We start from the raw sequence: 15,697 nt of genomic DNA, 5'->3' as shown, positions 1-15,697 counted from the left end.
GGTGAAACCAGGTGAACCAGGTCCATCACAACCAAAACGAGATATTCACTGTGCAAAGGTTATGCTGTGCATATGGTGGGATATGAAAGGTGTGGTGTACTATGAGCTGCTGCAACCGGGTGAAACTATGAATGGAGAACGTTATCGACGACAATTAATGCGTTTGAAGCAAGCTCTGGCCAGAACACGACCAGAATGGGAGAACAGACATGATAAACTTATTGTTCAACATGATAACGCTCGCCCACATGTCGCAAAACCGGTCAAAACATATTTAGAAAATGTCGGATGGGAAGTTTTACCCCACCTGCCGTATTCACCAGACGTTGCTCCTTCGGACTACTACTTGTTCGATTGCATGAACAACGATTTGATTGGACAGCGGTTTATTTCTTCAGAAGATATCGAAACATGGGTCTCTGACTGGATCGCTTCCAAGGATGAGGACTTCTTTCGCCACGGAATCCGTACATTGCCTGACAGATGGGCGAAAGTGGTGGCTAGCGATGGACAATATTTTTCTTAAGGTATTTATGTATTTTGTGTTTGTACTACAGCTTCAATGTGTGCGTACCAACCGCACGAATTAATTCCTAGACCAAATAATAAAATTAGGTTCAAGTGTATGTGCACCTATCACTGTTCTGCCCAAAGTAAATTCTTACCTTTTGTTGCATTTATTGTTCAGGCAAGGAATTTCGTCTTCAAAATCCAAATTAGAACTGACTAAAGAATTTCTTCTCATAACAAAACAGTTTTACGTAGGAGTGTGACTCTTGTTGTAACAAGTTGTACAGGTTGCAATATAACTATAGGGATTTTTCTTAATGCTGCACACTTATCCTCAACAGTAGGGCGAAAAGTAGCAAGGTAAGTAACGCATGTAATCTAATCTATTTAACCAAATCTTTTTAAACTTTATACCCGTATTTATAATAAAATTATTTTTAAAAAAGGTGAAAAAATGAAGTTGGGGACCGCCTATCAGACTAGTAACATAATTTCAAAGTAGGTAGGTTTAAAAATAACGTTGTCCCAACCTGCCTTTAAAGTTGTTCTGTTATACGGAACACAATCGTGCATAAATATTGCCCCCTTCTACAAAATCCACAAATAAATCACTGATTATAATACCAGAATGAAACATCAAATATTTCATTTATTTCCTCATCTCGAAAATTCTACTATAGCTGGAATACTCTGAGTACGCAATCTTCGTGTATTAGCAAGGGTTTTCTCACAACTATAGATTCTTATCGAAATAGGTACATCTTCTGTATAGTAAGACATACTAAACTGAAATCAGGAATGTCCTGCTATCTTTTCACCTACTCCTAGAATACATCCATTATCCTCAAATTTATTTTTAAACTTTATCACTAGTTTTGCCAGATTAATGACCTGGATTTTACCCTATCAAATACTCAGGGGCGGCTCTAGTATATTTTATACCCTAGGCGAAAAGCATGTCTGCGCCCCCATAATCTCCTCTCCAAAACCCAAACTGAAGTGACGCCTTGTCATCCCTGACATTTTCAGCACATAATCACGTTTTTAACATTTGTTTAAGTATTAAATAAAATAAAACTTACTCCGAATGCCTCTCTCTATGGTATTAATAAGTAATCTATAAGTAAGTCAATTATTTTTTAAAACATTTTATTACTGTGACATTTGGAATGAAATTTTACAAATATAACCACATGGCAATAGAAAATTAGTTTTATTGTAAACCATGTCGATGCTCCCTGTAAATATAAACAAAAGATGGTTAAGACAAAGCAAAGATGAAGTTTCTTAATTCATTTTGAGTTATTTTGAATTTGTGTAATTATTCTGTGAAAAGTTGAGTAGCTTAAAAAATGCCCACGTCAGTTGTTATCTGATAATATAAATTTGGCGCTCTGTGAAAAAAAAAAAAAGAAAAGGATTTTTGAGTAATCGACAGTCTAGGGCGGGAATGGTGGGTATTTGGAGCTACATGGGTAGGAATGTAAAGGGATAATTTTTGAAATAGAGCTTCAGAACTTAAGTTTCCATTGACTACCTTATGTAGAAGCTTTAGGTCAGTGACATTTCTGCGAGCATCCAGAGTCTGGATATTCAGATAATGCAGGACATCTTTAGCCATAGAATAAACAGTGGGAACACGATAAACTACTATAGTCATATAGACATTCCCCCACTCCATATAGGTGAACAGTAATCGATCTTGGGCAATCCCACTTTTCATTAACTTCCTCTTCCTATAGGTGTGGTGCGCTGGCGCACGTACGTTTTGGCTAATATTGATAAACCACACGTAAAAAAATACATGCTACTCCGCCCCTAAATATTTTCGCCCTAGACAACCGCCTAGGTTACCTATATGGACGAGCCAGCCCTGCAAATACTAAAATCAGTTACGAAAATTTTCGGATTTGAAAAATCTACCCTCTCTCTCTCTCTCTCTCTCTCTCCCTTTCTTTCTACTAATGTCATTTTGATAATTAATAAAAAAATCATCTAAAATTCTTAGCCCAAAATCGATAGACAAAATCGCAAGAATTTTTAAATAAGGGAATTAAACTGTTTTATACTTTTGGCCATATGGTTGATTAGTAAAGGATATCACATGAATTTTTAGTAATAAAACGTGACTTGATGTTTAAAAAAAAAAAAAAAAAAACAGACGAGTTGATGCGTGCAGCGGACTTAAAAATCCATGAAGACAAGCGTTTCATGATTTCCACGTTGTCACTGGAATTTTCACACGTTTCACGGTTGGTGCTGTACACAATCGTTTCTAAAACCTTGAAGTTCCGAAAATTATGAGCGCGATGGTTCTCAGACTTTTTACTGAGAAACACAAAGACGAAACTGGCTTGTGTTTTGACCTTCTTGACCCGATACAATGAGGAAGAAGATCAACTGTTGGACCACATTGTTACAGGTGAAGAAATAGGGTTTCCCACATGGCTCTACCATCGGAGCAGCAATCAATGGAATGGCGACACATGACATCTCTATTCCAAGTAAAAGCCACATAGACAATATCTATTCGCAAGATTATGGCTACTGTATCCTGGGATCTCCATCGTATCCTGTTAGTCGAGTTTATGCCACAAGAAACAATCATCAACTCACCTACGTACTGCGCGACCTAGAAAATGGTTTCACGTGCTATACAGAACAGGCACCGTGGACTACTGTTATCTGGTGTTTCCTTGCTATATGACAATGCATGCCCTCATTCTGCTGCTCAAACTCCAGAGTTAATCAATCTTTTTATGGAAGATCCTGGATCACCCACCGTACAGCCCAGACCTTGCGCCGAACAATTATTATTGTTCCCCTACTTGAAGCAGTTTCTCGCCAGTCAGAGGTTTTACACCGGTGAAGAAGTGAAAGCAATAGGCAAGGTTGGCACAAAAACTTGATGAACGCTTGATAAACGTTTAAACGAACATGGCATTTATATATAAAAATAGTTACCATGTGTGCATACGAAATAACAAAATAAAAACTAACTAACTAACTCTATGGCGTATGGAACCCGGAGGTTCAATGCCGCGTTCACAAAAGCTCTCCACTGACTTCTACCCTTAGCCAATTGGATCCAGTTTCTACTTTGTATTCATATCTCTGCGAGATCCATCTTAATATTATCCTCCCATCTGCGAAATAACAAAATATGTTAAAATAATTTTACCTTACTTTAAAAATAACTCTCGTACATGTATAAAAGAATGAACTTTAAATTGCAATACAAAGCAATACTCATGTTTTATTTCAGTTAAGCATCTTCCTCCACTGGAAATCAGTATTATACACGGTAATTATAATAAGAACGACGGAAATATTTTTTTCTTTCATTTCCACAAAAGTTTTGATTTTGCAATTTGAAAATGTTTAACTAGAAACGAATAAACTACTTTGTTTATTAAGGAGACCTTGCGGATTAGATTATTAATTAGAGTTCCTTTCTTCAGAGAATCTACTTGAGACCTGTAGCCACAACTCAATATGGGATCGAAGGGAGCTCCTACCGAAAATTGAATTCTGGTCTCTCGCGTTTAAGATGATAATAATAGAATAGTAAAAATACTTAATACCTTGTTTACAAACATGTTATTCATATTAACAACTCGTATATTTTTTTTAAAAATCGAACTTGAAAGAAAGAAAATTTCCAAAGGGTTGTCAAAGAAATGTTCTCAGTTTCCGGGTAGGTTACGAGCAAAACGAAAAAAAATTTCTATTCCAGGATTTGAACACATAAGCACATTGTTAATCAACTACTCGCCCAAACCGCTCGACTATTTCATACTCTGTTTGAAATGTAAATTGGTTTTCTGTTCCACTAGGATTTGTTTACAATCGGATACGACTGAGTTTGCGGTGAATAATTAGAAGTTACATTTCTTGCAGTGTTAAATGTACTTTTCGCACAAGTCACATTTTCTTTTTCGTCACATTAACTGATGTAAAACATGTTGAATGTGTGAAATTTTTGGAGTTGGAATGATCGTTAATAATAATGAAACAACAACAGCACTACAATATACCATATAATAAAGAATATTAACTCAACAAATGATTATCTCTTAACACAAGTCTTAGTGGCTCATCTTATGAAAGATTTTTAACTTGCAAATAGTTTCTGTGGAACATTAAGTAAGTAATCGGCGCAGGTATCTGGTTATCGTATTGAATTTCTGTCAAGGTATCCTGGTTTTAAATTCCTGCAGGTCCCAATTTTTTAATATGCTTCAATTTCAATTTTAATCTATACTTAATGTGATAAGTCTCCTGTGGAGAAGGAAAGAAACGTTCGCATGATGGAGAATCGGAGTAGGTCCGTGAATGGAGACAAAGATTTACAAGCTTCTTTCCATTATTTATTCCAGAATTGATATTTTAGTTAATTTAATCATTTTCTAACTCGTGTATGATCAGTGTTTTTCTTTCTTCTCACACGTAGTATGTAGTGAAATAACACATTAAACACACAACGAATTATAATGTCATTGATGTGCAGTACCCATTGGACAAAAACAAATCCAAACGATAGAGATAAATCTTAAAATGGAGAAATTTCTTCGTGCATCAACTCCACAGCAAAAACCCGTTTGTGCTCCACAGTCTTACCAACTGTCGTCTCCTGGTTGAAATGTTAGGCGTAAGTTGGGTTACATTTATCCAGGCGTTTCCAAAAGTACTGGACCCGAGCTAAAGGACTTACAGAGGGAAGATACTTATCGACAGATAATCGAATTTATCATTCTTCACCCGAGAGAATAAACATTTAAGAATGCTACCTTTATACGATCACAGTTGTAGCTCTTCGTGCCATACTTCATGCATTATTGGGAAACTTCAGCTGGGATAAACGATTGAAGATAGCGAAGCGGTGCGAGCTCAACTAGCCCTCCACCCTTTCTTTATTTCTCTTCTATGTGAAATATCAAGAAATTCAGAAACATGTGCTCAGTTATTTTAAATGAAAAGTTTATATATCAAATTTCATTTCTCTAAATCTAAGGGATTCCGGGAAAATCCAATAAAATTTGCATCTTCCATTTCACCCACTTGCATGTCGAATTTCCAATAATGAAATCTCCTTATCCCGAAATCTAATAAGTTTTGAGATATGAAATTTGTTATTTGGACTTTTCATTAAAAATAAGCAAGCACATGTTTCAACACATTTTGGTGTCTAGTCTATATTAGTGAATCACCTCAGCTATTTTTGTTCTCACTACCTTTTCTTCCCTCCTAGGTCAAATACCAAAAACGTTGAAACACATGTTTAACTACTGTAAATGAAAAGACTAAATACCGTATTTCATGTCTCTAAACTTAAGAGACTGAGATACCGATATCTTTTTATAATAAATGCAACTCCACATCCTTTCTTTAGACCTCTTTTCTTCCGTTCTAAGTGAATTATTGAAAACACGCTCATCCCCGTGTTTTATTATTTTAATCGAAAAGACCAAATACAGAATTTCATGTACATAAACCTAAAGGATTCCAATTACCCCTCTTTTTTGTTTTCTTCTAGATCAAATAACATCCCTAAATGCACGTGTCTAATTGTTTCAAATGAAATTACATATATTAATCTTATTCCGAGATATGGACAACTTATTATAATAATTGTAATCACTAACATTTTTTCTCCCTGCCTTTTTTTCTCCTGCTAGATCGATATTAAGAAAAGACGTGCTAAATTACTTTAAATGAAAACCATAATATTACATTTCATGTTTGTAATCTTAAGAGGTTCCGAATATATTGCATAATGAGCAATTTTGTCAATGCTAATTTACTGAAGGTTATCATAAGGTTTCTTGATTATCACTACAAGCCAAAAAACTATTACTGAAACCATCTTGAGTGATAAAAAGCGATATCTAGAACGGTGATACTAATACCAAATAACAATCCCCAGGGAACAGAACCTCTAATAACGGATGTGAACGACTTTCAGAAATAATAATTAAAAATTCATATTGAAAATTGACTTCCCAGAGCGGTATCATAATCAAAACAACAAATTAAACACTAATTAACCAGATATCGTTTCAGATACAAAGACAGGTAAGAAATAAGACCAGGCAAGAGTCGTGTCGTGAATTAACTTTTCGATAGTTTACAACCGTTAGAAAATATAACGGTTGTAAACTATCGGTTGTATTAGTTCACGGGCCTTGTTCTGTATTCCACGTGAAACCTTTTTCTAGATCGCGCAGTACATAGGTGAGTTGATTATTGTTTCTCGTGGCATAAACTCAACTAACAGGATACCATGGAGATCCCAGGATACAGTAGCCATAATCTTGCGAATAGATATTGTCTATGTGGCTTTTACTTGGAATAGAGATGTCATGTGTCGCCATTCCATTGATTGCCGCTCCGATGGTAGAGCCATGTGGGAAACCCTATTTCTTCACCTGTAACAATGTGGTCCAACAGTTGATCTTCTTCCTCATTGTATCGGGTCAAGAAGGTCAAAACACAAGCCAGTCTCGTCTCTTTGTGTTTCTCAGTAAGGAGTCTAAAAACCATCGCGCTCATAATTTTCGGAACTTCAAGGTTTCAGAAACGATTGTGTACAGCACCAACCGCGAAACGTGTGAAAATTCCAGTGACAACGTGGAAATTATGAAACGCTGGTCTTCATGGATTTTTAAGTCCGCTGCACGCATCAACTAGTCTGTAATTTTTAAACTTCAAGTCACGTTTTATTACTAAAAATTCATGTGATATCCTTTACTAATCAACCAATATGACTAAAAGTATAAAACAGTCTAATTCCCTTATTTAAAAATTCTCGCCATTTTGTCTATCAATTTTGGGCTAAGGATTTTAGATGATTTTTTATTAATTATCAAAATGACATTAGGAGAAAGAAAGGGAGAGAGAGCAAAGGTTTTTCAAATCCGAAATTTTTTATAATTGATTTTAGTATTTGATAGTAAAATCCACGCCATTAACCTGGCAGAACTAGTGATAAAGTTTAAAAATAAATTGATAATGGATGTATTCTAGGAGTAGGTGAAAAGATCAGTAACGTCATTTCAGATTTCGCTTGGGGGGAGGGGACGCAAGACTCCTTGATATAAGTAAAATTTCTCATTTTTCACTGACTTACTACTATTCTATTGATAAAATCTATATAAATCTCAAAATCAGGGTGGGCAATTGCCCCTCTCTGCCACCCCATAAATGACGGCCCCTTAAAAGATAGCAGGACATTCTTGATTTCAGTTTAGTGTGTATTACTATACAGAAGGTGTACATATTTTTAAGATAAGGATCTATAGTTTTGTGGATAATCCTTAAGAATACTAAGAACACTCGTGGGAAAATCCTTAATAATGCACGAAGATTGAGTACCCACAGTATTCCAGCTATAGTAGAGTTTTCGCGATGAGGACCCAGACAGAAAATGCAGGTGGTTTACAGGTGCCTGTGAAACATGCATAAACAGGCGTATTTTTACAGGCGCCTGAAAATGGAACACTTTTAAACGCATGAGACAGGTATCAATTTTTTTCACGATCATTACATGTTCATTTCATGGAAACAGGTAGTTTTCATGTTGATAGGGTAGCAACCTTGCAACGTGAAAAATGCGTGTAAACAACATGTAGAGAATTGAAAGACATGTACATAACCGGCATATTCCATGTAGTTGACATATACGTTATCTCATGAGGATCTGACAACTGCTTTTCATTTGATAAAAATGTAATTGACATTTTAAATACATGTGAAATACAGATGTTAGCGAATTAATGGGTGTGCTAGCGGAATATACATGTAAAGTAAATCGCATTAAGTACTATACATGCCTCAGGACTTTGCATATGTGCATGACAAACTGGAGACTTGGTGCCTGAATATTACATGTTTCCTACACCTGTAACATTAATGATTCACTCCAATCAATCTTATTCATTGCATGCACCTGTTTAACCCATTTATTGGCAATCATGATCATTGTATTTTCCGTGTACTTGCACATTGCCTGTACATTGCATATAGGGGGTTCACACTTCGCATGTATACGGAGATGATACAGGCAATGTATTCAGTTGTAATCCCATGTATTATACATGTGTCAGGACCTTGCATAGCGAATGTCGAACTGGAGACTTGTGCCTGAATATTGCATGTCTCCTGTGCCTATAACGTGAAGTTTAGCTCCAATCCACCTTGTTCACCACACGTATCTGTTTAATCCATTTATTGGCAATCATGATCATTGCATGTTCCCGTTCACCTGTACATTACCTATACACTACACGTAGGGGAGTTACACACTTCGCATATACACGAAAATGATAAATGTAAAATAACATATTCTACATCATGCATTTTCCATGCTATACGCTGATACATGGTATTTACATGTAATACGAATGTCACACATGTATATTACATGTTGATAAACAGGCACCTTGTTTGTACTTTTCATTCTTACTGTATTGCGAATGTTATCAGCAATCCATTCAAGGTACTCTACATGCACATATTCCCTCTATTTATTTGCATGTGAGTGACTACGTGTACATTGCATGTTCTCATTTTAATGTACAGGCTCTGTACAACGCTTGTTTCCGTGCAAAATTTCCAACAGAAGTTTAATACTTTTTCGACATGCATATCACCTGAAGACAATGTGCCCGTAATATTTTCTTTACATGTGTTTTCACCGAAACAGGTGCCTGTATAATGCCTGTCAAAATCTGTCAATAATCTATACCCTGATTATTTTAGAAAAATAAACACACTGCTGAACAAGACTGCACTTATTTAATATAAAAACACATTTACACGTGACGTTTCGATCTTCTATCCAAGATCCTCATCAGACGTACACTCTCTGATGAGGATCTTGGATAGAAGATCGAAACGTCACGTGTAAATGTGTTTTTATATTAAATAAGTGCAGTCTTGTTCAGCAGTGTGTTTATTTTTCTGATTTTATTCGCAAGACGTTGACTATGATTGTGTCAGGCTGATTATTTTTTAAACTTTCAACTCAATTTTTCCCCAAAACATATTGTTTGACTTAACATCCTATGTACAAGCACCCAAGAATTATAACAGCAGGAACAAATAAGATATGTTACTATGTAAGGTGCAGATTAACAATAGTGGAGCATTACAACCTTTACGTACTTTTGCTAATCAGTTGTGATGCTGGGTAATCTACTACTCAGTAAGCGCGGTCCGATTTCCATTGGTGAGGTAGATATTTATCAGTGTCGACCTACCATTTTGATGTAATTTTGGTAACTAGTGATAATGTTGGAAATTTTGCTCCCAGACCATACATTACCTACTTGCACGTGTGCCATCTGCCCGGCATGGATTAATTTCGTGGTTGTAGACTCGGGAAATTTCAGTTTAGGGTTTACCGAGATATGCGAAGATCAAATAAAATCGACTAAGGAATGTAAATTTTGAACTTATCTAATATATATTTTCTTCTATCTTATGTAAACTTTTACAATAGGTCCATAGATGAAATTATCCTGATAAAAAAGAAAATACTTTTAAATCTGTAATAAATGTCACAACCTGATTCTCCGTCTTCTCGAAAAAAATGTTCGAACTTTCTCTTCACATAATAAAATAAATAATTAAAACCTTTATGTACTAGCTACTTTCCTTACTATGAAGCTCCCGATTTAGAATTTTCTTCGGCATTCCATGTTTATTTTATTTTTCTATAAGTTGGAATTTATTGTTATGAAACAGTTTATATGTGAGTGATTTATGCAGTGAGTTGGTATTATTGTCAATTACATTTGCATGACGTTCGTCTTTTGTTTATTAGTGTGTGGGTAAGCAAGATGATTGCCATGAAAACGGTTAGTAATGGTCCTCCAGAATTGCACGAAAAATAATTTAATAACAAGTTGTAACGTCTTCAAGTTTTTGTGTGGTTAGTATAAATAAACGTATATCCACTCACCATAATTATTTGTTTTTGTGCATCATTCATTCATCAACATTCCAAAACAGTGGGAGTGGATAAGATTTTACTGTCAACAAACAATTCTTCTGTTTCTTATGTTTTCTACATATTTCCCGTACAATAATGAATTGTCTCCATCAAACTTATAGTTTGTATTGACTGTACGGACATTCTATTTTGTTGTTATAATTCAATGAAGTAAACAAGTTTTTTTCTTTCTTTACTATTTCTTTAATTTTGCATATTAATGCAAAGTACACAACTGTACAAGCATACAACTGTACAAAATATAAACACAGAAATCTAAGCAATAAACAAAGGAGAAAAAATTATCGACTATCTTCATGACGAAATTACTAAACAAATAAAATTTTTAGCTTTTCCTCTAGCTATAATGCACTAATTCAAAGAGTCTTTGGTAATATATTAAGTCTCAATGTCTCAATATACCAAAAATTATCTGAGACAAAAGCAGAGACTTATTAATTAACGAAATATCATCAATGATATTTCTTTTCTTTTTATTCAAAATTACCAATTGAATTATTTATCTATAAAATCAATTTCTTATTTTGAACCACTATTTTTTGCTATCACAACCTGCATCATTCCAACCTAAAAGTAAGAACAAGACTTGTCCAATAAAACAGGAAATCACATCACTGTTGAAATCGTGGCCAACTCTGTTGTTGAGGGAATTATGAAAGAATAAAACTCTTTCCCGTGGTCGCAAAACCTGAAAGAAAAGATAAAGCACGACTTATTGCCGACAAATTGCACTGCTTACAACACCAATTTCGAAACGAATTAACACTTGCATTGTATCAATACCTATTTATAATTGTAATTCGATTACAGAATAGTTTATTATCAGTAAATATTGTGTTTACAATAATAAAAAACGGGCATAAAAAGGAATTTTATATTAAAAGTAATTTTACAAAGGAACAATTACAACGGATTGCGGATGACTATATTTTCTTTTTCATATTTCCACGACTTTCTGTTTTCCCATTTAAAGATTATTATTGTCGTAAGTTACATTTTTTTTTTTTTTTTCATTTATATTTAATTCAATGTAAGTATGAAACTAATATTTGTAATGTTTGTGATATAGATATGGCAGCAGACTCCTGAAAAATCAACTCATAGTACCAGTATCTGGAAAACTTACTTAATACAGAAGTGCATATAATCTGGTAACAGTGATCAATAATCGAATAACTAACTTCTGATAACTCAAATTTACAGAAATTGTTTTCGTGTATTAAGTTAAATGATATTGTGTTTGCGAAACCGATTTAGTCCTAGATCATAGAATGCCTAAACAAAATGTTACTGATAAGCCTCGAAACAACCTGTTATATACCTCTATATGTAAGTTAAAACACGGTATGAAATAATATACGTTAATGTATTACTACAGATGTCTGAGGAATCTTGTCATACGCAAAGCATTTCAGCACCAGGAATGAAATACACTGACACTGTTACGTAAATATACATACGCTAAACCTAAAGTGAACATGTCGTAACTCGACTGACGAGATATTAATTAAATGTTATTCCACTTAATATCTAGTTTATGTCTCTGGCTGTAGAATTAAGACACTGAAAGGACTTATATATCATATGCCAATTCTATGCCCTTTATGAACTGTGAGGTTGCCTATATTAATAGGTCCATTAGAAGAGTGTTTAATCATCCTTAATAGTATTTCTTACATCAGTTATTGAATGCTGCTTAGGTTCAGCTTATTAATATCCACCTTTCATGTGCAGAGCTTCTATTTTTCCAGGAGAAGCAAGAAACGTGCTTTCTCATAATTTACATTATTATCAAATGTCTTTTCTATTTCCTTTTTACAAGAAAACTATTAAGAATTCACACATAGGAATATAAGGAAAGATGAAACACGACTTTCTGTTCGTATTGTAGTATACAACTAATGTTCGACGAAAATATCATATAGCAGTTTCTCAAGGCACAGCGACGATATATAGTACAGTAGAATAAACTGTTAAAGCATACTAACCTTGTGGCTTTTACAAGGTAACTCAAAAAGTTCTTGCTGTCCAATTAATCATGCGCTCACAAAGAAGAAACGAAATGATGCACATGCCTCCCAAGCGTTTCGGGAGTTAGTTCAGTAATACAGTTGCACGTTGCGCACACACAGCAGTCATAACTCGACCAGCGTCAAAGAGAAATGGAGGTATCGAAGCAGTTCTATGATTTTAAATTTTAAAGTGGGCTTCTCAGCTGCCGCATATGCCAGGCACTTGTGGAGAATGCCGTCAACGAACCCACCACCAGGCATTGATTCCAGAAATTCCGTTCGAAAGATGTGAACCTTTCGAATGAACCTCGCAGTGGACGACCACATATGTTAGAAGACGAGGCCCAGAAAGCAGCCATCGAGGAGGACAATAGTCTAACGTGTGATGAACTTGCAAAAAGGTTCTGTTTCCGCTGTGCCTGCACTTGCATGAGATAGGGAATTCATACAAGTTAACCAAGTGGGTACCCTACACATTGTCGGCGACCAACAAGGAACAACTAATGACAGCCTGTTTGTCCTTGCTCAGTCGGCATTGAACACACCCATTTTTGATCGTTTGCTCACTGGTGTAGAAAAGTGGATCCTCTATGACACTGCCAGTCATACCAGATGTTGGTTGTCGCCACGTGACCCTGTTTCTCACACAAAACCACTTCTGCACCCACGAAAGTTTATGTTCTCTGTATGGAGAAATTGTCGGCAAGTGGTGCATTACAAGCTCGTTCCATCTGGTCAGACCATATTGCTGACCTCTACTCTCAGTAGCTGCAAAAGGTACATCGTATATTACAGCAGAAGAAGCTAGCATTGGTTAATCGCAAGGGTGTACACGACAATGCCACGCCACAGGTGGTAAAGAGGACGCGGAAGACCCTTCAGCAACTTGGCTGGGAGACGCTCTGCCATACAACATATTCACCAGACTTTGCGCCAACAGATTACTACCTGTTTCATTTCCTCGACAACTACTTCCGTGGAAGATCCTTCGGAAAATTATCACGAACTTCTTTGCATCCACGATCGTCGAGTTTTATCACCAGGGTATTTTGCAGCAACGTTGGCAAGAAATGTTGAGTGCTGACGGAGATTACTTCGAAACTTTAAAGCACGTACCGTCTACTGTATTGTTCATTGTTTATCACTGCTCTAAAACACCAAGAACTTTTTTGGTTACCTTGTATATAGATATACACAAAAAAATAAACAGAAAATTAAAAAAACAGCAAGGACTTAGAACTCCTAGGAAACAGAATTGATGAAAAGAATAACAAAATGCAATATAAAAAATAAAAAAGACGATTTTTTTCAGTTTAGCGTCCTATGGTTATGTTTTGTAGGCTAAAGGAGGCGAATAATTAATAAAAGTGAATGACTGTGAAATTAATTAACTTTTTTGTGATTTCCTACCAGGAATCGAATCCGGAACCGCATGCACCGAAGGCACATGCGCTAGCCACTAGAAAAGTGGGGAAAGCTTAAAAAAGGGAAATAAAGCGTATCATACAAATATGGTTGCCAGGAAAACAATATCATAGCAAACAAAATAATAATGCGCAAAACATTAGTGCGAAAAGTATTAACATATGGCTCCGAAATGAGGACACTTAACAAGGAAAAGAAGAGATGTTAAGGAAGTTTGAAATAAACATATATGGTTTGGGTAAGGAAATATGGAGAATAAATTACAACGATGAATTGGATAAAGCCATGAAAGAACTAAGAAAGAAACATAAAAATGCACCCATTTGGATGTTTCGGAAATGGGAAAGAATGAAAGACAACGAAATGGCGAAACGAATTCTACATGGAAAAATATATATGTAACGACGAAGAGACGCAGGTCACGAAATAGATGGTTCGGAAACTTAATGCAGATGAGAGTGAAAGAACAGCAACGCATTCAAACAGTGAAGAATGAAGACAACATCACAGGCCAGCTGGGGCTGTAGCGTCAACTGGTGCATGCTCCCTGTGAGCTTAATCCTGGGTCCGGAAGATATTTGCCTCGGATAAAAACTCTACTTCACGTGTAAGTTCTGTCTCATATAGCCTCGGAGCTAAACAAACGTGTTAAATTCCAATCAATCTATTCATGAACTTGCGACCTAAGTAATAATAGTTAAATTTTCCATTTAATTTTCCCAAGCAGACACAAATAATGTTATACAATACGATAGTCTAGCCTGCACTACATAATGACATTTCCATTTCCTTCTTTCTTGACTCTTTTCTATAATGCAAGAAAGATCTATTGATTGAAACAGCTTCAAAGTTCCCTGTATTAAAGTTTTACCATCTGCACACTCTCTCTCTTCAACAAACAAATAAATAAAAACTTTCGTTCTACCACTGTACAAAATACGAAAAGTATGCATAATTTGCAATAATGACTTTTTGCAATGAGAGCGAATGAGTATTTCCTACACTTATATTAAGTGTTATTCCTACACCAGTATTTTATAAATGGTATTCGTGATTTTTATTTCTCCAATAACGTCTGCGATCCTACTAGAATTAGTCCATCTCGAAATTTAGATTTTACTTCCTTCATTGAATGTATATCATCTATTTGAACTATATGCAGGATGCCCAAACGTCCTGAAACACTCTTGGTCTTCCGCTAGCTATCCCGATGTCCTGAGAACAGTTTTTGGGACTTCTAAATGCAGCTTTTTTTTCTAAGCTTTTAAAAATAACTTTGCTCTAGAAGTTTAAATATATCAACGGTATAAGAACCTACACCATTGCATTAACAATATGTAATATGGTACTGTTTCTTTTATGTATTTATGGAACAAATACTCACATCTTAACTCACGAACATGTGCTAGACTGATGCAAAAGATCACCTTAATATGGAAACAATAAAAGCAGTGCTCTTTATTTTCCTCTCTCCTAACTCAAATCAGAATTTTATGATTATCTCAAGAAAAATAAGATCTTATAAATTTATATATATATATATATATATATATATATATTGAAAAAGAAGTTAATTTTTCCGTTGCATTTATATAGAATGATTTAACACCAAAGTAAATAACATCCTGGCTTAATTAAACTAATTTGAAAAAGAAGTTATTTAGCCCAGTTTAATTCTTCAACATCCAGCGCTTACTCCCAATGCGTTCCAACTCTTTTCCAAGTCCTTATCAAA

At 35.3% G+C, this 15,697-nt stretch overlaps 1 protein-coding gene across 3 annotated transcripts in view; it reads right to left on the bottom strand.

Moving 5' to 3' along the window:
- Positions 1 to 10,816: 10,816 nt before the first annotated feature.
- LOC145694962 (nuclear RNA export factor 1-like) overlaps positions 10,817 to 15,697 on the bottom strand; it is a 120,116-nt gene continuing 115,235 nt past the window's right edge. For all 3 annotated transcript variants that reach the window (XM_081771775.1, XM_081771774.1, XM_081771773.1), the window contains one exon: positions 10,817 to 11,213. In XM_081771775.1, the coding sequence (XP_081627901.1) occupies positions 11,132 to 11,213 (82 nt within the window). In that variant the 3' untranslated portion in view covers positions 10,817 to 11,131. The remainder of the gene's footprint in view (positions 11,214 to 15,697) is intronic.

Source organism: Thermobia domestica, chromosome 9 (genome assembly GCF_964235325.1).
Source record: "Thermobia domestica chromosome 9, izTheDome1.hap1.1, whole genome shotgun sequence".
NCBI lineage: Eukaryota > Metazoa > Arthropoda > Insecta > Zygentoma > Lepismatidae > Thermobia > Thermobia domestica.
This window is presented reverse-complemented; position numbering and strand designations above follow the sequence as displayed.